The sequence below is a fragment of the Artemia sp. Qi Xiang Cuo genome, chromosome 13, assembly GCF_049724085.1.
Source record: "Artemia sp. Qi Xiang Cuo chromosome 13, ASM4972408v1, whole genome shotgun sequence".
In the NCBI taxonomy this organism is placed as follows: Eukaryota; Metazoa; Arthropoda; class Branchiopoda; order Anostraca; family Artemiidae; genus Artemia; species Artemia sp. Qi Xiang Cuo.
The window spans coordinates 37,697,856-37,723,486 of record NC_142806.1 but is presented as its reverse complement, the minus strand read 5'-3'; the positions used below and the strand labels follow the sequence as shown (position 1 = coordinate 37,723,486).

General features: G+C 36.9%; 2 protein-coding genes across 3 annotated transcripts in view; one reads left to right on the top strand and one right to left on the bottom strand.

The window, feature by feature from the left end:
• Positions 1–25,631, bottom strand: part of Tmtc3 (Transmembrane O-mannosyltransferase targeting cadherins 3) — a 586,368-nt gene that overhangs the window by 446,245 nt on the left and 114,492 nt on the right. The window lies entirely within an intron of this gene.
• On the top strand, positions 352–24,656 carry LOC148945252 (tRNA pseudouridine synthase Pus10-like). Of its 2 annotated transcripts, XM_089099627.1 has the most exons (3): positions 394–409; positions 14,915–15,172; positions 21,776–24,656. In XM_089099627.1, exon 3 carries the CDS (start codon positions 21,797–21,799, stop codon positions 23,276–23,278), a length of 1,482 nt encoding a protein of 493 aa, XP_088955753.1. In that variant the 5' UTR covers positions 394–409; positions 14,915–15,172; positions 21,776–21,796; the 3' UTR covers positions 23,279–24,656. The 2 variants fall into 2 exon arrangements, with proteins under 2 accessions (XP_088955752.1, XP_088955753.1); XM_089099626.1 differs by lacking the exon at positions 14,915–15,172 and having other exon boundaries at positions 352–409.

Here is a 25,631-nt window from a genome sequence, read left to right as displayed (position 1 = left end):
TGGAAAGTTGACAAGAGGGGAAGTGCTGCGCAAAGCCAGAATTCAGCACCAACTAAGTAAAATCAAAATTTCTTTTTTATAGTTGATAGATGGCATTAGATCCGACATTTCATTTTGGAGAATTTGAAGATGCGGGAAACCACACGGGGGTGATCCCAAGAGGATTGGGCAATATTTTGAGTTTAAAGAACTTTTTGATATGAGCGCGAGCGACGCGAAGCGTTGCGAGCAGTAAATTTTAGAAAATGACACTTTTTAGACAAAATTGACACTATTTTGCCACCCAAAGTGGCATCAAAAAAACCAGCTCAGTGGCAACCCTGCTGATTAATTACTTATTTGGGAATCAATCCGCCAACTCTGGTCGTGGAAAACAAGTCATTTTTAAATTCATTCCAAGGCGGTAGAGGTAATATTCTGCAGAATATTCGGCAAACTGTTAATATTCTTTTCGCATTAGGCTATGTAATCCATGCATATAGGTCTGCAGCAAGCAATCTGGGTAAATATCTACCAAATAATATTATTGACTTACGCATAAAGTGAATATACCACTCTATGCCTTTTTTTATGCTGATTACGAATATAATAATCGTTTATATCGGAAATGAATTTAAGCCCCCCCCCCCTATATGCAAATTCAGGGTTTTTGTTTCTACATTAGGGGGGGGAGGGTAAAGTTTAAAATTACCTCCCATTTACATCAGAAACAAAATTTGCCCCCAACCCCTCTAATGTAGAAATATATACCCTGAATTGGCATATATAGGGGGAGGGCTGAAATTCATTTCCAATAGAAATGCTTATTATATTCGTAAGCAGCATAAAAAAAGGCATTGAATGGTGTATTCACTTTTGTCCTAACTCAATAATATGATTTCATAGAACTTTACCCTTAATCAGCCTAAAAAAAGGCATCAAGTGGTATATTCACTTTAAGTCAATAATATGATTTGGTAGATATTTACTCCAATCTGCTTACACAGAACACCCAAATGATCACTATTCTTTTGCAAGGAAAAACCTCTTTGCTTTTGCCTCTGTGGATGCTAGAGGACTCAAATTTCTTATTTCAGCTGGAATTACATTATAACCATGGGGGGGGGGGCATGGACGCCCATAAGCTGAATTCCAGGGGGGGCAAACTTTGTCTAATTGCTACTTTTAATGCTATATAATAAAAATCTCAGAACAAAAATATAAAAATAAGGCAGCATCATTCAGCCAGGGGGGCAAGAGCCCCCCTGCCCCCCCATATGGGCGCCCATGGTGGGGGGTGAACATTTTAGTTACAAAAGAATGTAAAGTTGCAGAATAGCAGCTCTCCAGAAGCAGACATGCTAGAACAAAAATAAAGGCATTATTAGACTGCAAATTTTTAATTTATGCTCTTTTTTAAGGTTTAAGCTGTGTTTGTGATGATTCACCCCTTATGGTCCCATATATAGCCTTAGGCAGAGTTGTTACTAGCCAAAATGTTTGGAGGTTGAGGGGGGGGGGAGCTAGAGATTTTACTAACTGGCTGGTCATTTTTGTACAATATGTAAAATCACTGCACAAGTTGGTAGAACTGCTTCATTTACCAACCAAGATTCAGATTGTAGTACATATTGTGTCAGTATTTTAATGCTGTTTATTTAACCAAATGGAAAATTGTGGCACCATCCATAAAATCATGACAGGAGCAGGGGCAGATCCAGGATTTTTATGGAGGAGGTGCAAAATAGGTTGATCCAATAAACTTTGTGTTAATTAAGTAAACTACACTACTTTAGACTAAATTGGGGGGGGGGCTCACCCCTCCCCTGGATCCTCCACTGGGCAGGAGTCAGTAAATTGCTGATTTTACTGACCAAGCTAAAAATTACTGCAGACAACATGTCAGTATTCTCATACTGACATGTCTTTATTTCTTTATTGAGCTGAACAAAGAATTTTAGCTGCATCAGAAAAATTGTAGTGCTTTGTACCAAGATTTTACCAAGTTCTTTTTATTTTACCAATTGACCAAAAACATTGGGGGGTTCAACCCCTCCCCCCCATACATGATGGCCCTGGGCTTAGGATATATAGAAAATTAAAGTTACAAAAATCTAAAACAATGAAATTCTTACTTTATAATAACCAGTATATTTACATTAATCAAATTATCAAGTTTTGTTCTATTATTAACTACCTTAAATTGCATCTTCTAGCAACTAAAATTGAAGAACCTGTAGATGTCACCAGGTAACATTGACTTTATAATCTTCATGTCACAGTTGGATTATCCAACTGTGTATTTACATATATACAGGACAACAGTTCATAACACAATCCATAATGACAGGACAATTTTCATATTTGCAGGACATTTTGGTTTTGTTGTTGGGTTCACTATTTGTATAGGCGGCTGGGCATATTTGGGGGTTAAAGGGGGTGGGTGGCATCTAATAGATCCTACTCTATGATGCTGGTTTGTCTCACTGTGTCTTCAATGACTTGCCACTCCAATCATGGTCAACACCAACCTTGAAGCTATCAACTGATCTGGCCGACACGGTAGATTTGCCAAGTGAATTCCACAATGGAATTCCAAAATTTAAATTTTCTACACAGAGTAACTGGTTTTAGGTCTACAACAGATCAATCAATAGCAAGAACAGTATAAGCATAGAATTAAGGCTACTGAAAAGGAAACATATCAGAAATCAATTCTTACAGTAAATTTGTAGTTGGCTATATAATTTAGCTAGGATGAAAGTAAAAATGTCATTTGATTTTTTGTCATGCTCTTTCATAATTCAGTGATTGCTACAAGGATGAAGTTATCTCCTGGCTTCCATCTCCTGGTTTATTTCCCTGACTTAAAATTGCAATTTTGCCTGTTAGACCTATTGAGATAGAGGCAGCCCAATTTTGTTTCTTCATTCTTTAGTCAAAGGCTAAATTTTGGACAAAAATGTTTGATCTTGAGTTTGGGCTCCCTGTCACTTTTTCATTGGCTCTAGTTTTTGAAAGTATAATTTCTATTATTTCGAGTAAAATTTTAAGCCATATTAAAGGTTTTCCCCTAAATTCAAGAAATAGATGTACAAATCTTTAAAACTTTTTAAATCAGGATTGAGCAAAGGTAGGAGGCTTAAAGCAATTTTCTTGTGTTCCATTTGAACAGTACATCTACCTTTCCAGCTTTCACTTTTGTAAGACAAAGATTTTAGAAGTTAATCAGTGGTGAGTATCTTTTGATGGGGGAAGGAGTGGAGGTAGGTACTCCAAATGCCTTCCAAGGGGATTGTTAAAGCTCTGGATCCATTCTTAAGAGTTTTATTCATCTAACTCAACTACTCCCCTAGATTAACAAAAGCTCATAATCTAGAATTATGCCAAGTCCTTTTTATTTGCATTTTCAATAAATAAAAAACAAAATTGACCCCAGCTAGATTTTGGGAAACTATATGTTGCCCATCCTTCACCATTTTTATGATTTGGCACCATTAAAAGAGTAGTGCCATTAAATGGTGTTTCCAAGTATAGCCAAATGGTTGCTACCATGACAATTGTATCCCAGCCTCCTTCTCAGTAAATTTGTAGTTTTTTTATATTACTTCTGCTAGGTAGTAGGTGAACAGATTATTCAATGTATCTATTGATGTTCTTTCCAAATATACTTCCAAATACACTTTCCAATTCCTTTAAAAATCTCATTTTGATCTCTTAAGGGTGATACCTTGTTCTTGATTATTTGCCAGTAGAAAATGATTGCCAAAAATTCTGAAAGCTACTGTAGAATAATCATTAATACTTACTTATCTCATTCTTAAAAGTGCAATGCTTCAGTTTACCCCCCTCCCCTCTTATATTGATGGATATACAGCCCACTATAATTTGCAACAAACATTATGGTAACCAATAAGCAGGAAGAAAAGGGTTGTGCTATTGCAAGTATATATGATATATATATATATATATATATATATATATATATATATATATATATATATATATATATATATATAGGATGTATGTTAATCTATTAGGAGTAAAGGGGGGGGGGGGTAAAGTGAAGTAATGCACTTTGAGGTGAGCCTCCAAAAATGAATCTATCATCTCTGACATTTCAAAATTGATGCCTTCTCTCCCTGATTGGATACCCAGAGCCACTTCCCTGGTGGCCTCCTCTCTGAATACCAATAGTATATGAAGACTACTTGTTGACAATTTACACCCACTTTGAATTTCGAAATTTGTCATATGATAGATTGAATATCATTGGGTATACTTTTTTGTATGTGAAAACCTAAAAGATTAATTTAAACTTTGGTATGCAAATTCAATATTTATTAACTCCTCCTATATCCAAATTTTTATTACACCCACAGACTTCCTTCTGCTGTTTTTGCTGTTAAAGGGTGGTCCACTCCACCAAGACATGTACCTGGGGGGGGGAGGGTTGCCACCACTATGGATTTATCCATGAAAACATGGATTTTTCAGCCCCTGTCATGAATTTTTCAATAAAAAACATAGGTTTTTCAAGAAAACATGGATTTTTTTCTCATGGTATGTTGTTGGCATTGCCCAGAAAACCAATCTTTACAGCAAGCAAAACTGAGTTAGTGGACCAGCTGTCTCACTACTCTTACATCTGTGGCCACAGATGGTGCTCCCGCTGACGTGCTGAAAAAGTACAGGAAATTCAAAACTTCTGACATGTGATTTGTTTTGACCAGTTTTAACTATGCCCAAAAACAAAAACAATAAATTGCCCCCACCAAGGTAATTTGGAAATGGCCGTACAGGAGAGCTATGCTGGTTGAGTGTTGTTCTCTGGGTTCAGCTTTTTCTAGGTTTATTATGGAGAAGTAGTCTACTTTGAGCCAACTTAGAGGGAACAGCTTAAGAGCTGGAGTAAGCTTTCAATTATTTATTTGGTATAAATTTCTCAGCTTGGTATAAATCTCTCAATTTGGTATAAGAATCTCAGTGTCAAACAGAAGTTGTATTTTGCAATATTTTCACATGTGAAGACAAGTTTTATATGTAATATGGAAGTTTTTTGAATTTACTCCCTAAGATAAGTTGATATTTAGTCTTTAATCAGCGTTTGTGCAAGATACACCTACACCGGTCAAAAATTTTCTTTGATAATATATTAAAACCCATTCGGTGAAAAAAATGGCAAAGAGAGTATGCCAGGAATGCAGATTAAGAGTTACTATTAACTCTATTCAGTGCAGTAGCTGTGAGTTTTACTTCCATGAACATTGCTCCAGTATAGAACGTTCTAAGTGGTCAAAAAATTGGCTTTGCCTAGATTGTTCTACAAAAGAAGATACTAGTGACAAGGTAGTAGCTTTTGATGACTCTTTGCGTTGTTCCCCCCAGACCCTGTCTACTCTTAAGACACCTCCACGTCACCAATCAGGAAGTGACCTAGTCAACATTTTGAAGGAAGTGGGGTCATCACCCTTATTGTATCTCAAATCAATTCCTTGCCAAACCAATTTCATGACCCAGGACAGTCCCCCCTCAGCCACGTCTGATGTGTCCTGCCAAACCAATTTCGTTTCAAAAACAACTGATTTCAGTTGTCAAATCCCTGACCAAGCTACAGTATTCAATACCTGTGCTTCCTGCCAGTCCGATTTGTTAAACAACATTCCTACTGCACCTAAAACAAAACACCTCCTCCCTCCAATGCAGCAGTTATTATCGGTAATATTAATGCAGCAGTTATATTAGCAGTACATAGAATTGTCCACCCTAACCACTTCAAAAAGTGTTTGAGTTGGTAACCCCCAGTCTTTTCCAATCCAGGAAAAGGAGAAATCCCCAAGTTCTGTTAAAACCAATATTCAAACAAGACTTATTGATGCTAATGTAGCTCCTGATAACATCATCAAAAATCAAAATTTAACAGATGACAAGGTCAACAACAAAATTATTGATATGAATGCAGTGAATTCCGGTTCAACTAAGATAAAAAAAAAAAAAAACAAGTTTGTGTGTTTAAAGGATTCAATTTTCTTGGTTTTAATCCCCTCTCAAGCACATGTGTTCAAGGTCAAGTTCATTCTGAAATTGACCTTAATTATACATGTAAAACCGTGCGTGAGTTCAATACTAGTGATGAACTATCCAGGAAGCAATTTAATGCTAATAAAGGTATATGCAAATATGCCTGGAGAGGGGTTTGTGAGAAGGAAGAGTCGTCTAAATACCTTCATTTGTGCAAGAAATATTATTCGAACAATGAATGTAGTGTCCCTGGGTGCAAACTCTTGCATTCCAGGGTGTGTGACAGTTTTAGAAGGGAGCTTTGCTTCAGTGAATGTAGTCAAATCCACTTGAAATATGGATACAAATCTTTTAAAAAGCTATTAAATAGTGCCAAAATAAATTTAAACCCACAGTCAGCACCCCCTCCAATTCCTTCTCATTAGTTTGGACCTGTCAAAAAACGATTTGCATCAAACCTCCCCACCATTACATCAAAGGTCAGTGAGATTCTGCAAACAGCTGAACGAAAACAAATTCTTCCCCCCTCCAACAGTGACAAAAAAACTCTGTCGAAAAACGAGAGTCACCGAGCCAGTCAAGTAACACACCAGTGTCCATTGAAGCACCACCACCAGCTCATTCCAGGGAATTTAAGACCCCCACAGTATGCTATCACCACAAAGAAGACCCTACTTCCGTCCATTTGTTCCCAGGTACTTCGGGTTATGGAAGCATCAAATTACGTGACTCTAGTGTAAACCAGTGTTTTAGTTCTAACTTATGTCCCCTCAAATCCCAACTTAATAATATCCCCATAATTTGTCTGCTGTCCTCCTTTTCTCTCAAGCCTGGTCCAGTCCCGCCTTTTAATCCTGCTTCTCAAACGAATCCTAGCTTTCATCCCGAAAAAGATGCCTCTCCTCTCCCAGATCCATGTTCCTCCCACTCCCCACTGTCTCCCACAATTAACAAACAAAAAAATTCCCACTTTAGTAGCCGTTTTAATTTCCCAAAGCTCCTTATTACGAACGCCGAAAGCCTGAATTTCTACAAATTGAATGAGCTAGAGGCCCTCTGTCAAGTACACAAAATTGATGTAATTGCCATAACTGAGGTCCATGCACAGAACCCTGATTTATTGAAAATTAATAACCATTCCCAATTCGCAAAACTTTGTCCTCATGATCACCCCCTAGGTAAAAAGGGAGGTGGAATACTGTTATTTGTAAATAATTATCTCTTTCCTAAATTAATTCATGCTCCCAACCTTTCAGATTACAATGAAATCATTTGGGTAAGTGTAAGACCCAAAGTTCTACAACGCCTCTTTAATTTAATTGTGTTTTGCTGCTTCTATTATTCCCCAAATCAAAACGCTGCACAAAGACAGTGATTCTACCAAGAACTGCATAGTAGTGCTGACTTTTTCCTATGTAAATTCCCAAACGCCGGTATTTTCTTAGGAGGTGATGCTAATGATCTAAAGTTAAATTCCCTTTGTAGTTCCCTAAACTTAAAACAAATAGTAAAAATACCAAAAACACAATGAAATTCTACCCTTGATTTGATTTGCACCAATATGCAGGCTTTCTATGTCCCTCCTGTCCTCTTGCCCCCGTTAGGAGGAAGTTACCATTTTTGTTTATTAATGAAGCCTCTCAACAGCTTTAATCATACTTTTTCTGTTACTGAGTTCTCTTATCCCCCAATTTCCAATGATGGCCTTTTCACATTTGGATTTTGAATTACCAATGAAAACTGGCCAGGGGCGGATCCAGGATTTTTTAATGGGGGGGGGGGCCAAATAGGTTCATCCGAAAACAAATTTTTATGGGGGTGTGCAAAATAGGTTGATCCAATAAACTTGCGTTATGAGCAAGTTTAATTAATACAAACTTGAGTTAATTAAGTAAATTACACTACTTTAGACTAAACTAGGGGGGCGCGCGCCCCCTTCTCCCTGGATCCGCCATTGAAACTGGCCGGCTCTCAAAGGGAAAAATGACATGAATTTTAAAGTCTCTGAATTCCAAAATCTGATTAAAACAAAATACATAGATTCCTTCCCTGTGAAAAAAGTAAAAACATGTTCTAATGACAAACCAACCATTACTAGCCAATTGAAAAAAACTAATTAGAATTAAAATGAACCTACTTAAGAGTGGTAAAACACCCAAAGCTAACATATAAAAAAAGAAATGCATAAATCTACTTCTTCATATTACAAATGCAAAGTCCAGGATTTATTACAAAGCCAAAATAATGGTATAATAGAATTAAGGAAATTTGCGGGAAAACACATAGATAGATTTCCATTTCCAAGAAGACCCTTCAGTTACAGCCAATGATTTGAACAAATTTCTTTCTTCCATAGTTCAGAACCTCCCTCCCCTTTCTTTTGACACTCCTTATGATTAGTGCTCTCTCAATTTTCCCGTTATTTCGCCCTTGGAAGTGGAGGTAAAAATTAAGAACATTAAAAAGTGTACTACTTGTCCACTAGACATCCCGATTGTACTAAATAAAGCCTTTGCCAACAATCTCTCAAAACCTTTGTCGTTGCGTTTTGATGGACTTACCTTTACTGGTAAATTTCCAAATTGTTGGAAATTAGGTTTTTTTACTCCTGTAAAAAAGAAAGATAACAAGCAAGATTTTGATGGTGTCCGTCCCATTACTCTTACTCCAGTTTTTTCGAAGTTATATGAAAGTTTTGTAGCTGAGTGGTTGAAAGTAAAGATAATCCCAAATCTTGACCAAAGAAAATTCGGAAACCTACGCTCTACATCTACCACCCACTATCTTGTTCACCTTACAGACACAATATGTAACACACTGGAAAAACCCAACACCTGGCTCAATGTTATCGCTATTGACTTGCAAAAAGCTTTTGATTTAATCAACCACAATACACTATACACTGCACTGCTTTTTCTAAGCACAATATACTGCTTAGACCGGGAAAAGATACTTGGCGCCTCGTCGTAAGTGATAAAAATGAAGCTACTGCTGTAGCTGATGCTATTAAATCTAAGGACAAATCGCTAAGCTTACAGCTAAAAGTTCCAGTGTATTGTGGAATTGCCCGTTTCGTTCCTGACAGTGTTACTGACGGTCAGTTGCAGAACTTGATAACTAACTGTACCGAAGTCTCCCGTATCGGCAAAACTAGGTCCTACAAGCGTCGGTTCTCTCTCCAAGAAGATTTATTTGCAGCCATTTTCTCGTCAGGGATAATCGAGTACGAGCGAATCCGCATTGATAAGTTTCTCCCTCCTCGCTGCTACAACTGTCAAGCTTACGGACATATTGCCCAGCACTGTAAAGCTCTTACTCGCTGTTCGTGCCGTGCGCAGACAGGACATTCGAACAAGCTGGAAACCCCCTGTCAAAATAAAATGAATTGTGCGCTGTGCAACCAAGCTGACCATCCTTTTTACAGCTACAAATGTCCCGTCGCCCAGAAACTTATGAATCCCCTAAAATGAGCACTGATCTACGCGTTACATCATGGAATATTAATAAAGGCGTCTCAGTGAAATTACCCATAATCCAAACTCTATGTGACACGAATGACGTTCTCTGTCTGCAAGAGCACCTTCTCACTGCCGACAGTCTATGTTTGTTGAGCAAGACTGCTTCTACTGTCGTAAAAATTCGTGCTGCTAGACACTCCGGGGCTGGTCGGCCGAGTGGAGGCACTGCTATTCTTTCTAGAAACGGCCTCATGCCCGAACACTTTCGCAACAGTGACTATTTTACGGCAGTCAAAATTCAGAATTATGAGGTGGTCTCAGTGTATTTACCCACCGATTACCATAATGCTACATCAGACAGACAATTTGATCAAGCATGCCGCCAAGTCAGTTCCCTCGTGTCTGATTGTGAACTGCAAAACCTAGCAGTAATCCTTGCTGGTGATATGAACTGTAACCTTTTTGACAACAGTAGCAGTCGTGCTAATATTCTGAATAGTATGTGCCCTCGGCTCTTGACGGTTGAGAATACCCAATGTTTCACATATATCCATAACTCTGGCAGTACCTGTTCTCTGGACATCTTCATGTGTTCCCTGAATATAAAACCAGACTCAGGATCCTCAATTATCTCCACTTTCTAAGTCTCGGACCATATGCCTATCAGTAATATATTCCCTGTTCAACTTATTGCACCAATTGGTCCAAGTCCAGACAATGATAGTAAATGGCATGAAACCACTGACTGGTCTCGTGCAGACATGTTTATGTTCCGGGCTGTTAGTGATTCTAATCTGAAAAAGATCAAAGTGCTGTTTCATCTACTTTCCCCAAAAAAAACTATTAACCTTTGCGGAGCAGCAAATATTGCTGAATATTTACTGTGCAGAGATCGTTCACGCTCTACGCTCTGCCGAGCGTGCTAGTTTACCCATACGAAGAGTACGTCTTGGAACTGAGAAGTATGGTTGGTCAGGTAACCCTGACCTCGTTGATTCTTGTGCTAAATCGAAATTCTGGTTTCATGTCTGGAAGGAGTGTGGTATGCCACGGCAAGGTTTGATAAATGAAATTCGGGTGAAAACAAAGCGACATTTTACAAAAGTACTTAGGCAAAACCAGGCTAAATCAGTAGCTGAACCATCAAGTAAAGCCACAAGTGAACCTAATTTCGTATGGAAACTGCTCAAAAGAAATAATTCAAAAGCCTATAATGCTCTCAAAATTACCAGTGACCAGTGGTATGGTTACTTTAAAAGTGAATTTTCCGAGCCTGATCCATCATTGTCAAACCAATATGAAAGGGAGCTTGATGGTTGCTTAGGCCAATCACTGATGAGATCAGTTTTATTGTTACTCGATCTGTGGTTACTGAGTACATTTCTAAGCTACAAAAGTCAACCTCGTATGGTGTTGATTGACTCTGTGCAAAGCATCTAAAATATGAGTTCCCTCTTCTGTTTCAGCGTCTGAGCTTACTCTTCCATATGATATTCTATTGCGGTATACTTCCAGATGTACTGATTACAGGTGTAATATCCCCTACATTAAAAAGGGGAAAGCCCAAGGACCAATGTTCTTCTTTTAGACCAATTACGGTGTGACCGGTTTTATGCAAAGTTTTTGAGTTACTAGTTATTGACGAGATATCTGTTAAGTGTTATACACCGGATAACCAATTTGGTTTCAAGAAAGGAGTAGGCCGTTACCATGCTCGCCATTTGATTGCTAATTTACTTCTACATACTCATGAAAAAAATGAAGTATTATATTTTGCCGAGCTAGATGTATCTAGAGCTTTCGACACCGGTTTACGTCCAAATATCTTCTTGAATGCTTATAAGCATTGAGTTAATAGTTCTGTCATTAAATCAATACGGTATATGCATAAAAAGCTAAATGCCAAAGTTAAGGTTACCATCTCACCTGGTACGGTGGAACTCACTCCTTCAATTCCAGTAAAAAAGGGTATTAGACAGGGCGCTGTTACTTCTCCCCCCCCCCTGTTTAATAATATTGTCATTGTGCCACAACAGAAAGTTCTAACAACATGTATATTTAATGGTATTGATGTTTTGCTAGCTAACTATGCTGATGACATCCTTGATATTAGTAGAAGAGCCTTTGGAATTGAGGAAAATTTTGAATTCTCGATAGGGATATAAACGTATTGGCCTTCGATTTAATGAGAGTAAGACTGAGTTCCTCGTGTTCAATCACCGCTCAGATTGCCCGACAAATGTTCAGTTAGGTGAACATGTTATTAAAGTACAAGATACACTGACGTATTTTGGTGTAACGATTGGGTCAAATCTTTGCGCCACGCGTCAACTTTTGAAAGATTTTTTTTGCCAGAAAAGCTAGGAATGCGTATGGTTTACTAGTTGCCTTAAAGTTTAAATTTAACCGCCGTATCTTAGCTCGCGTTTATAATGCATTTGTTGTACCGCATCTGCTCGCTCTTGCACCATTTTGGTCTCTTCTTACTGCTTCAGATATTAAGGATATACGAAAATGTTTCTACAAGTATGCAAAATATTTGCTAAGGCTGCCTCTCTGGACTAATAACAGCTCACTATCCTTGCGGTATGGAGTTGCAAATCCAGTGTCCGCGGTACAGAAAAGAAATGAGAGATATCGGAGGAGGATTATTGGTGAAAGCACCTCTGAAATTGTCCGTCTTTGATAATAGGTTTGTTCTTACATATAATTGTCCCTATTTGTAATTTTTTTTTCTTCTTGTCTGTTCTTCTCTGTTTTGGTTCTGTTTGTTTTGTCAGAATTTATTTGTTTGTTTTTTTTTTCATTTTCTTTCTTTATACTCCATCAGTGTTGTATTTTACATTTATGGTGGGCAATAAATTTATACATACATACATACTATTAGAAAAACTATCTAATGACTTTCAAGTTGAGCCTTATTTAATTAGAATAATTGCGCCTTTCCTCTCTAATAGAACGCAACTCGTGAAATACCTGAATGTATATTCTGATTCCCTCTCAATTTATATGGTTTGCCCCAAGGAACCCTCTTAGGTTCAATTTTATTTCTTACATTGATAAACAACCTTGGTGTTTATTTTCCGGATAGATTAAAATTCGTTCATGATCTAACTGTCTTAGAGACATGTTTAAAAAATTTAAAAAGCAACCCAATGGACATCTTGGAAACGACATCAGCCGAAGCTCTTACTGATGATATGAAAGTTAACCTTTTAAAGTCAACTGTTCTTACTATTAATTTCCTTAAAACTCCCCCTTCTTTCTCCTGTACAATCCCCCCTGAAATGTCTGTTACCACTATGAAATTACTGGGCATTACCATCTCAAGCGACTTAAAATGGGATTTTCACATAAATGACATCTTAAAACGTGCAAATGCCGGATTTTCCCTCCCTAAATCTTTAAGAAATTTAAATGCCCTAAATCGCACTGTTTGAGGGTTTTCTTGTCATTTGTAAGCCCATCCCTCGAGTACGCCTGTCCTGTTTGGCATCCTGGCATTTCCATTGAATTGTCGGACAGAATAGAGGCAGTCCAAAAAAGGTGCCTAAGAATTATCTTCATTGAGGGTAAAGTACCTTTTATTTCCCTTCTTAGGAGAGCTAATCTTGTCACCCTTAAGGAAAGGAGAGCAAAAATTACCTTGCGTTTTGCTAACAATGCCCTTCATAACCCTCGAACAACTCCCCTTTTCCCTGGTCAATATTCACCCCTTCGACCCCGCCTCCAGCGTTCTGTGTCAACAAAAATCCCCCTTCTTGCCCCAATAAGAGTTTGCACTGAAAGATATAGAAGAACTTTTATCCCTTACATAGTTGACATTTTCATGCAGACTTGCGTTTTTACTGTTATTTGAAGTTCACGAATAAACCTTTCCTGATTAGAATTGGAATACTGGTTATAGAATGTAGAATGCATGTATAATTTTTTTTTTTTTTGTATTTTCCAAATGTCGAGCATCGATTAAATTCTGTTCAAGGCACAAGGTCAGTCAGCTTTTCATTCTTGCATACCATAGTGCTTCTATAAGCAGAGAGTGAAATCACAACAGTTTTGATTCCCGTCACCTAGCAACAGCCACCATTTATCTCCATGTTGCAAAACAGTCAAGTTGGGGCACGAATCGGAATCCCACTCTGTCAGAACCAAAAGTAAATAACCGTAACAGAAGTGGGAAAGTTGAGCTCATCTAATCAGGCTAGACCCCCCCCCCCTCCCGCTTCTTCATGAAAACTTTTCCAGCCGAATCGCCTATCATTTTGTACAAAGAAATCAGCCAGAAGAAAACCGACACGAGGGTCCAGCCTGATTTGAGACCAGCATTGCGCTTACGGCAGTTTCCTAATTCTTTTACGGTTATTTACTTCTGGTCAGAACCTAGCTTTACTCTTGGTTAACACAGATGCGATCTCACGGTTTTTGCATTTACTCACGGTTTCTCCCTAATGACGGAATATTCTACATTTTGCTGGTTTGCAAGATGCGTTGAAATATTCCACCGCATTCGACGAACTATCACACGGAAAACAAATGCAAACTGTGCACTTTCGCGTTGCATTTGTATGAATTCGCCGTACCTGCATGCGTCGCGAGCGGCAAATTTTTTCGTACCTTTGGTACCTCTAGTAATAAGAAAGCCGCTTCAAAAAAGACACCAGTTGAGGAATATTTCAGTCCAATATATTCTGTGTCTTGCCATGTGCTTGCCATGGATTTTTTTTTCTTCGGCTGGTGGCAATCGTGGGGTTGGGCTGCCATGGATTTTTTTCTCATGCTTCAAATTGATTTTTTTTTCTTGAGCTGGTGGCAACATGGGGGGGGGGTCTGACTCATCCCAAAAATCTTAAAATGTTCTAGAATTTTTGGGCACTTCTTATTCAAATTATTTAGTAATTCCTTTTGTTATTGGGCTCCCTCCTCCCAATCTTTTATTATTCCTGCCTCTCAAAATTTCTTTTACTGCCCCCAAAGAAAAATTCCTGGGTACGTTCCTGACTTTGACCTTCATATGAAATTCTATAAAAATTTAGACATTTGTAAAAAAGTTTCATGTTCCAGGAAATGCATATCCTATATTTAGGTTCTTAATCAGAATTTCCCATACCATTTCTGCCATGCCTGGAGTCAATATCTGATGTTTTCACATTTCGGAGATAGTTGTCAAAAGAGGTTGGTGAGCTGTTTTGCGTGCTGTTCTGGGTCATCACACCTCACCACCTTGGGCTAGAAGACTAAGCACAAGCTTATTGGGTAGATGTGTTCAGACTACTGGTTTGGTTCACTCAATATAAGACTTTTTTTTTGTCACTTTCTATATACTTTTATTATAGAGGTATTTTATTTACTCGCATTTCATCTGTTTATATTTTATATCTGAAATTATGCAACAGGTTCTAATACAGAAATGTATTATTTATTATATTCTTGTTTTTCAACTCAGAAAATTATTGCAGGTGAATAACCCCCTACCAATAACAAGATAAGTTACACATATACAAATTCAGTAAATACTGACTGAAATGACACCCAAGCAAGCTAGTGATTGCGTAAGGCACAGACAAATCAAGTGATGCAAATGCATATGACCTATTGGTTGACCGCATCAAGCCCCAAACAAAACACGTTGTTCTCAAAGAAAGGATTTGCAAGGTTATGGACTGCCCTACTGACTGCCTTTGAGAACAGCTTAGCAAACAGTTTATAGAAATTATGTAAGAAGTATGAAATGTCAGATACAATCCTTAAGCATAGCAATGAGTATATTTAGGTTTTAATTGGGCTAGCAAGAGCCAACTATATCTCAAAATTATGGATTCAGTGAATTCTCCTTTTAGTTTCTTTAAATAATTTTTCAGTGTAATGACCTCTGGGAGAATAACAGATATAATATAAAAGTTAAAAACATATATATACCTAAATTTAAAAAACTAAAAAAACTGGCAAATCATATGAAAAACGTAGGGAATTTCAGGTGTAAAAAAGTAAGTGTCTTAAGATTTTTTTTTTTTGTGCATATATGTTTTACTTTTTTATATATATGAAAGATAATGCGTTGGATCCTTTAAAAATTAATTTCTAATTCTTGTCCAACCCCTTTTGTGGATTTAGTTTGGAGCTTTTGAAGTGATAGATGTGTTACGTCTAGTGACTATTGATTTTTATGTTAGGTATTTAGTAAAAGCGTGCCCTCAAGGGGGGGGGTGTTCTATCCCCATCCCCTTTGGAATATTAGTATGGATAATATTTTGCACTCTAATTTGGAAGCTGCTTCGAATCTGAAGTTTGCTGACAATGGGTTTGGGATCAAATCTGCTAATAAAATAGATAAGCTGTCTTTTTTCACAAAATAAAGTCCTCTAATATTTTACTGGTTGTATAATAATAAATTACAATTGTATTGTCATAAAACTGAATCCACTGACGGATTTTTTCTGGTGCCCTCATTCCTTTTTTTCTACTCTTTTTTTTAATAAATTTGTCAATTTGGTCAATTATTGGCACCCTTTTCACATTGGCCCCCCAAGATTTGTCTTATTGGCACCCTTGTCACATTGCATCCCCCCAACAAGATTTTGCTCTAGATCTGCCCCTGACTGAAGCTGCAATATTTCCATGAAAGCATTTGCGTTTCTGTGTTGTATCTCATCTAACTGTAAATGAAAAACTTAAATATCTAGGTGCCATCCTCTATTGAAAATTTAACTGAAATATGCGTATAAAATTCAAAATTGACAAACATTAGCAGCTAAACATTATGCAACTCGACTTATTGCAAAAAAAGTGAATTTGGAATTTTAAGAAACAAATTTTGAGACGTCTTTATAAGGGGTCATTGAAACTATGCCATGCAGCTCCAGTATGGAAAGCCAGTCTAAGGAGAAAATCTGTCATAAACTCGTTTTGATCTATCCAAGAATTGTGTATCTTAGTTTTGGCAAAATCTTCTCAATCAGCAAAATCAAAACTGCGATTGCAATCTATAATAATAATAATTTATTTATTACCCACTATAAAAAAAAGAAGCGGAATACATCAAGAAAAAAAAAAGCAAACTCGCACACTTAACAATTATTTACATAAAACGATGTAAATTATGGTGCGCAGTAAGACCTGCAGACAACGACAGCTTTCCCGCAAGCACAGTCACTTTTTTCCGTAAATCAGGGAGGCCGAATCGCGATATTAGATGCCGGTTCCGGAACCACGGAGGGAGGCACAAAAGGTACCGAGACAATAATAAGTCCGGATAGAATTCAGATCTTTAGGCTTCAGAATTGGAAGAAAACCAGATAAAAAAAGAATAGAATGATCGCAAAATGGAGAATATAATTTCCCAAGCGCTTTTCTATTGTACCTCCCTCGTTTTGCAACAATTTTTGAATATCCTATCTGAATTTTTTTTTTTGCATTAGAAACTTTCAGAGCCCGAAGTGTTTTGAGATTATTAGTAATGTGAAGACCAAGCCACCGAAAAGAAGAGACACAGGGAATAGAGAAAAAAACACAGTTAAGAGGGAGACTCGCATTCGAATTAAAAGAAGTAGGTTCGCAGTTATCAACGTTCAACATAAGCCCAATCCGTCTGAACTGGTCTGAGATCCAGCTGACAGAATGTGAGAGTGCAGCCCTAGAACGACTGACAAGAAGAACATCGTCCGCATAAGCAAGATACGAGACATTAATTCCATCAGAAATGAAAGTCGAAGGCAAGGATAAAAGAATAGGAGCAATACATAACTTAAAAATAGTTGGAGAAAGCACACCACCTTGACGGACCCCACGCCGAAGAAACACCTTTTAATCAGAAACTACTCCATTACATTTTACCCGAATAAAAGAGTTCGAATACCAGTACCGTAACAAAACGACAATAGAAAGGTTAATATTGTTGGAAAAAAGGGAATAGAGTGCATGTGAGTGGACTATACTATCGAAAGATTTTGAAAGATCAAGAGCACAGATATGAAGGGGAGATTTATCATTAACAGATTGCAACAGGAGGGAAGCTAGAACACGATGGGCGTGCTGACATCCCAGCCTTTTTTGAAAGCCAAATTGGTTTTCACCAAAATTAACATTTTCTGAAATGAAAGGGGGAAGAATATATTCAAAAATTTTGCTAAGAGTGCATGAAACAGTAATTGGTCGATAAGAACTACGCCCTGACGAAATTTTTCCACCCTTTAAAACCGAGGTGACGGTACCACTGAGAAGGTGTTCGAAAACCATAGAAATCGATAAACACATCTGAAACAGTAGCTGAAGTTGATCTAACGAAGTTGGGCAAACTACTTTTAGATGATAAGACGAAATTCCGTCTTGATCAACAGAGCTAGATTGCATGTTCTTAATAGCTTGACCAATATCAACAGTAGAAATACTAGAAACTGGTAATACATTACTCTGAGAAATATGATTAGGGAATACGAATCGATGTTCTGATTACAGGCCGATTACTGTTTCGTGCCAGATTAGCAAAGTTTTTGAGTTAGTTTTATTAAAGTATTTGGAGTCTTGTAACCAAGGCCTGAATCAAATTGGGTTCCGTCAGGGTCTAAGCATGGATGTTGCTCATACCCTCCTTTCAAGAATAATATCCTTTTGTAAGCAATGGGATAGAGTTTATATACTTGCGTTAGGTTTTGCGGCATTGTATGATTCAATTATCCATTCTTGGGCTATGACTGCGCTTCTGAAGAATTATGTCCCACTACCAGTAGTGTTGGTTTTAACAAAGTGGTATGGCTCCTCTCGTATTCGTATTAAGTGGAAGAATCAGTTTAGTGATTAAAATGTTAAGTTATGTAGGGGGTTGAGACAAGGACGCATTATTTCTCCTTTGATTTTCAATATTACTGTTTCGGGGCTATTTTATCAAATTCAGTTGACTTTTATTTATGGTAAAGGTTATGTTCTGTCTTGGATTGCTTATGCAGATGATTTACTCCTTTTGAGTCGATCGCTTCAGTCACTTCAACAAAATTTAGATTTTTTAGCAAAGGTTTTTAGTGAGCATGGACTTCGTTTTTGCCCTGAAAAGTGTCAGTTTTTAATTCTTGGTCCTAAGGCTAATGATCTCGTTAATTCAGAAATTTCTGTCCGTATTTATGATAGTATTTTAAAACCTTTGGAATCTTTTTTATATCTTGGTGTACCTTATGGACCAACTTTAGCACTATGCCGTGCTTCTGTTTCTAAAGCAGTTAAGAGTAGAATAGCGTCTAGTTTCGGGGCAGTAATTTGTCTTCGCGATCTTCTTTCTCGGAAATCACTGGCTCGGGTATATTATACAGTCGCTTTGCCTCAAATATTAGTTTTTTCATCGCTTCTCCCGTTTTTTAGAATTAGTAATATTGCGCATGTAAAAACCCCATTTTTAAATTTTGCTAAGTTCCTTTGCCGCTTTTCTAAATCTGAATCAAATACTTTTTTAATGAATGCATATAAAATAAAAAACCCTGTTGATGTTTTAGAGAAAAAGCAAAAGAATTTTTTATCCAAATTAAATGTTTTTTCTCATAATTTATATAGAGCTGCGGACGAAACTTAATTTATTTTATTTGATTTGATTTTTGAATGAAGTGTTAATTTGTGAAGTGTTAATTTATTATCTATTGAATGAAGTGTTAATTTGTGTGGTAATTTTGATTGAAGGCCTTTGCGTATTTGTTGTTATATAGTTTAAAATAATTTTATGGCCTGTTGATTAGTGGTTATTATTTTTATTTATTTCTTTTTTACTCTTCGTATTCGGAGGAAATAAAAAGTTTGAATTGAATTGAAACACGACTCAAAAAGATTACTAAAAAGCTTTTCAACTTCCCGGTTCACCTTGCCGAAAATATCATTATAATACGACACCCAAGTATGAACTGCTATAGGACTTTCAGAAAAATCACTACTAAGCTTATCCGAATTCATAACATGAGACCACTCCTTTCTAGACGCAGGAAAATAAAAACCAGATACCCTAGACTGCCGTAAACGTTTTTTATAAGCACGCTTGGTACTTTGCTTCAGATCGAAGACAACTCCTCGATTTTGCCGACCGAAAGACACCCATATTCGTAGCCAAAACCTAGCTTTATTCTTGACAACTTTTAATTCTGGGTCCAAAACCCATTCTGGTTTTCTAGTTTTAACTTTAATCTTTTCTAGAGGAACAGCAGTCGCCTCTGCTTGTTTTAAGCACCAAATTATTTTATCATAATATTCATTTAGAGACTGCTTATCATTTCAGAAACGTTCAGTAACTTGAAGCAAATGGTAAGGAACTTTTATAGAACCCAATAATGCGGACAACGTGGTAATATAAAGTGCAAAGTTAGCTCTACTCCAGTTATTCCTATAATATCACTTAGAACTTTGTGTAAATGGTCTAGTAGAATGGCAAGCGACTAGTGAAGCTGCGAACAAAATTGGGAGGTGGTCAATATCAAGATAGTTTTCGTGAACAAGAACAATCAATACATTAATATTTGGTGAGGAAACTACATAGTCAATATTAGACTTTCCAGATTGGTGAATATATGAATAATCAACACTTTTCTCGACTATTTTATTAGCAGAAAAAGTATCAAGGACTATATTGGATCGAACTGACTGACTTGTAATATCTGTGTTGAAGTCACCAACCACTATGAAATCATAACCAGTTAATACAACAGACTCAAGAATAGCCTTAAGATTAGCTGAGGCTTTAATATACGCATTTAAAGCAGAAATAGTTTTTTGTTACATAAGAGATTCACATTTATCAGCACAGTATTACCAAACCGAACAGCAAGGATGAATTTATCACTGTGAAAACACACTGGAGAGAGAAACCTCAGGTTATTCTTAACATTGCACGCGAGGCCTCCAGAAGGTCTACCAAAAGTGACCTCAGCATTAGTTGTAAAAACTGATTGATTATGACTTCTTTTTAAAAAAATATTACTGATAAAAGTCAGGAGGTGTTCTTGAAGGCATATTATGTCAAACTGGTCACACAATTCATCAATCATATGCTCCTTTAAACGAGTACCTTTTAACGAGTATTTATGTTAAGCGAAACAATCGACACAGGCACAATCATTTCTTCTTTTATGGACGTGTCCCCCCTCATTTTTAATCTCTTGAAAATACAAGGTTGAGACTTTATTTAAATGTTTACCCAGATTATTGGTCTGTTGTAGATCTAGTACTCCAGCCTCTGAAAACCATCCCAATGTGCATAGCACATATTTCCAAGTAATATGTAAACCAAAAATGCATTAATATTCGGGTTATGGTTTATTATTTCGCTTCAGAAGAAGTGTCCAAATGGCCTTTGTTTTAGATTCGTTCAAAACGACTATTAAACCATGGTTATGGTGCTTAATTTTTTTTATTCCTGCTTCGAATTGTCGTCTATCTTACCATTAATTCCAGCAGTTTTAGGCCATATTTGTATAATTTGGATAGACTAAAATTTCAAAAAAAAATAAATTGTTCGAATTTTAGATGTAGTCTCCAAGAAACAGTAGAATATGTATTATTTGAAGGTCTGACATACATACGGCTGTCCTCTGCCAAAACGTAGTTATTAAATTTTTTCATTTAGAGATTTAATTTCTTTTTTTTTTCATATTGCGATGAGGCGACGATATTGATTTTAGTTATTAAAATTTTCGAAGTTCGTTTTCTTCCCGCCTTTGCCACTCTGTTTGTCTGCTAGGTGTAACCACTACATCCTGTAATTCCAGTTTTTCCATACTAAGTTTTGGCTGCGGGAAACCGGTGAGATTTGCTCTGAATTTGAAAACAATTTAACGAGGTTAATTTGTTACTTTGATGTTGAATAAAATTGTAAGGTGCATACTGTAAAATATGATGGGGAGTCACAAGATGGGAAGTTGGATGATAGGGATAATTATGACTAGGGAGTTGTACAAGCTTTATTCCAAAACGGAGATGCATTGGTTCAATAGTAGAGTTGTGGGGCGTGGGTTGTTTTCAGTATTTCTACGTATACATGTATTTTGTAGATGCAATGCATTCAAAATATAGAAATTGAATTTACAAGAATGGGAATTGGTACTAAGATGACGAGTAATAGATCTACTCTGTCAAGATAAATTCTGTGAAGACTATAGTTCTCCCCTCCCCTTCCCCTGACCAAATCCTTGGTGATACCTCTGTAGATTTTATTATTTTTTTATATTTACTTTTATGTGCACTTACATACCTACACGCAGGGGCGTATTTTAACACTGTCCCATACCAATCTGAAGAACCTTCCCTCTTGGTAGGTGCGCACCCTTGCACAAATTAAGTATATGTATTTTTTTCAGGTTCTGTGGATTATTAAAGAAATGGTTTCCAATTCAAATGCGATTAATAACGAGGACGATTTGCCTGAATCAATTCAGTCACGTCTCTGTGAGATTTGCTGTTTCAGAATTTGGGAAAGGAACAATTTTAGATCCAAAGTTGAATATTATTTCCTGTCTAAAAAGACAGAAGTAGGATATGAAAAACCTGGAAAACACATAAAGGCCAATCCTTGCTGTTTGTGTTTTGGGTTACTTACTCTGCCACTTCTAGAAGAATCAATTTTGCTTATAAAGCAGGTACTGAATAGTGACAAATATAAACAGGATTTAGAAAGAAAGCAGTGTTGTTTGAGTTTTTCTATTCCTCCAGCTATTTTTATCAGAGAAGCCGTGATGAAAATTTATATAAAAGACAAATATGAAGGGCTTTTAGATTTTGACAGAAAGTCAGCTTTCATTACAATAAAAGAGTCATGGAGAACATGTCTAGAACAACTAACACATGATTTGAAGTTTGACGACACCAATCCTCTACGGATTTCTATCACGGCTTTATATATTGATAATAATGAAGAATGCAAACAACTCTCTCAAATACCTGGAGCTTACTTTCCAAATGCTAATAAAAAAAGCGCAGGACCAGAATATATTTATTCCAGAGCAAGTGTTTTGAATGCCATTGGAAGTATTTCACAGGAAGATTTGAAGAAAAATCTTCCATTTCCTCCTTCAGTTCCACAGCATTTTGCTACATTAACTGCTTCAGGACAGCATGACTCTGTTTTTATTGCTGGAAGATATAACAAATATTCAAGAGCTTTGAGTCAGACCCCATGGATTATTGATGGCGTCAGAAAAAGTGACCTCTCTGTTGATGAATTAGTGTCAAGTCCGATAAAGTCAGTTTTTAGAGCAGAACACCACAATTTCTCATCGTCGGGAAGGGAAGACGTAGATGTTCGTATGTTAGGATCTGGAAGACCGTTTATTGTGGAGTTGATTGATCCTGGTTTATCTGACATATTATTTAAAAAGATGAGAAGCGTAGAATGTGATATCAATAATAGTAGTTTAGTTAAGGTAAGAGACTTGCAAATTATTTCGAAAAATGAAATTAAGAATCTAAAAGAAGGAGAAGAAGAAAAAAAGAAAACTTATAAAGCCTTGTGCATAACAAAACAAGCCCCTGCATCAGAAGCAATCATGAAAATCGAAAATTTAGAGAAATTAGTGTTAGAGCAAAAAACTCCCATACGTGTTCTTCATAGAAGACCCTTAGCCATAAGGAAACGAACGGTAGAAAATATAAAACTGACCAAAGTTCCTAAGGAGACTCAGGATTGCTTTATGTATGAACTAGAAGTTACTACTCAAGCTGGAACATATGTTAAGGAGTTTGTTCATGGTGATTTTGGAAGGACTAATCCCAATCTGTCAGACCTACTAGGGATTGAAATGGATATAGTTGCCTTAGATGTACTGAATATAGCAATTGATTGGCCTCCTGCATTGAATCAGTAACTGTGCTTGTTTGAACATGTTTTGCTTTTAGATTTGGAGTAAAGAAGTCTAAACGCTAGCCGTTATAAGTTTGTATTGTGACATGTGATGGTGCTCAGTGCATTTTTTTGAGAAAATTAGTTATAATCCTCCCATGGCTCCTGTCTAGTGAGCTTTTAACGACTGGTCGCATCCGTTGAGGGATATTTCCTTCACAGAAGGAGGTAGGGGACATCTGTGAGGATTGCCAAATACAAGTTGTGTAGCAATTCTAGCTCAAAGACTATCTAAAATATCAATTATGGTTTATATATGGCTTCTGTCTAACATACATAAATAGAATCAAGTTGAAACTTTCAAAAGGTGTTATGTGGTCAAGTGGGCCTAAATTTTGACTTGGGGGAAGGACAGAGGTAATCTAAAGACGATATGGGTATATAGGCAATGAAAATAGCGTATCTAAAATGTATTTTCTGCAATCCACCTAAACAAAAGTTGTTGGCTGCTCAGACGAAAATGAGTACAAAATTAATAAGGTAAAACGAAATAACGGTTGATAGCCACTTAGCCTAAAAGTTCTATAAAAACGATCCATAAAATAGCCAAGCTCTTTGATAAGGCCACATCAATGGGGACAACTTACGTTTAAGCTTCAACGTCTCTGAGTGAAAAAATCGAAGAATTTCTCCCTCTTCGACAATCGCCTAAACGTTATGGCAGCAACCGTCATTGTGTATTTACAATCACCATTTGGACCTAAATTGATTTTATGAAATTCCCAAGCTCTATTTTTTCTGTTTTCGTCCTATTATAAATTCAAATCTTAATGTTTTCTTGTTCTTCCAAGCACAATTGATTAAAAATTTGTTGGTTACAGAGAATGCAAGTCTAAATTATTGACAAATCCGGCACCATAAAATGTTTGCAGCTTTAGCAATATTCAGGAAAATTATCAAACAGAGGTAGCAGATCTTTTAATAATACACATTTCAGTCTTTACACAGCAGCCTTTACACAGTGGAAATCCAGAATATTTCAATACTTATGTTCTTTAGTAATTATTGTAGAATAGACTTATTCATTATAAGAGGAAATCTTTACCACAATTAACCCTCAACAATTAGTTCTGCATTGTAATTTTATCATTTCAGATACTAGTGATACAAAACGAAACTTACTAGGTGGCTTTTTGTAAAATGTGCCAAATGACTGGTCAAAAATGTACCAGGCTGTTGAAAGTGGGGATAGCAGGGACTAAAATATGAGGACTTCTATGGAGTTGCTGTTTCATTACTCATTTCTTTAACTCTTTTTATGTATCTTTGTTTATGCACAAACTTGTTCGTACCCTCTTCATACATGCCAAACCTTATTTAACGACTTTTATCAAATAAACTTTGATCTTCAAAGAAGATGTTAAAAGTAGAATAGCCAAGGCTCAGGGTGTTTTTTCACAGTTGAGAAAAGTTTGGAAAAATAGGAAGACAAGTCTGCAAAGCAAGATTAGAATATTGGAAGCTACAGTGATGACAGTGGTCAAATATGGCTCTGAAGCATGGGCGCTCCGAAAAACGGAAGAAGGTTGGCTAGATGTTTTCCAGAGAAATTGCCTACGGATTGTTCTGGGTACCCGGCTGACTGACCGTATTTCAAACAATAGGATGTACGAAAAGTGTTGTTGAATCCTGCTTTCTAGGGCTATAATGAGAGAAAGGTTGAGATGGCTAGGACATGTTCTGCCAATGAACGATGACATATTGCCGAAGATTTTTCATTTCTGACAACCGCCTTGGGCTAAACGGAAAGCAAGTCGCCCGCGGTTGGGGTGGGAGGGTGTCATGAAGAAAGAATAAAGGGAAATCGGAGCTCCCTGGGAAGGTGTAAAGAGAGAGGCTTTGAATATATTGGGATGGAGGAGTGTGCCTAGCTGTTTTGGGCTCAGGCGGCTTGGTGCTGCGGTGACTTGTTAGTAGTATAAATTTCAAATAAACAATAATCAGAAAAAGTGGTCAAAACTTAGAAACGGTTCATCTGCTCAAAAGTTAAGTTTTCGATTTTTATGGTAGATTAATAAATTTTAAGAAAAACTATTTGAATATAAGACAGTGGAGTTAAAGAACACAACTTTCAAAGGGCATAAGTGTGCAGTATTGCTCTACTCCAAGGGTATCCTTAAGACTATCATTACGAAACCTGCATATCTGTTATCGATGTAAAACGATGAATTAAGGTCTAACATCACAGTTCTTTTGCGACAGGAGTAAAAATTTTGCTCAATATTGATGCTGCTTTTGTTGTAGCTAAAAATTAAAAAAAAGACGTCATTTGTGGGGATCGTCTTATGCGTTCAAGGTTCATTTACATAGAGAAAAGA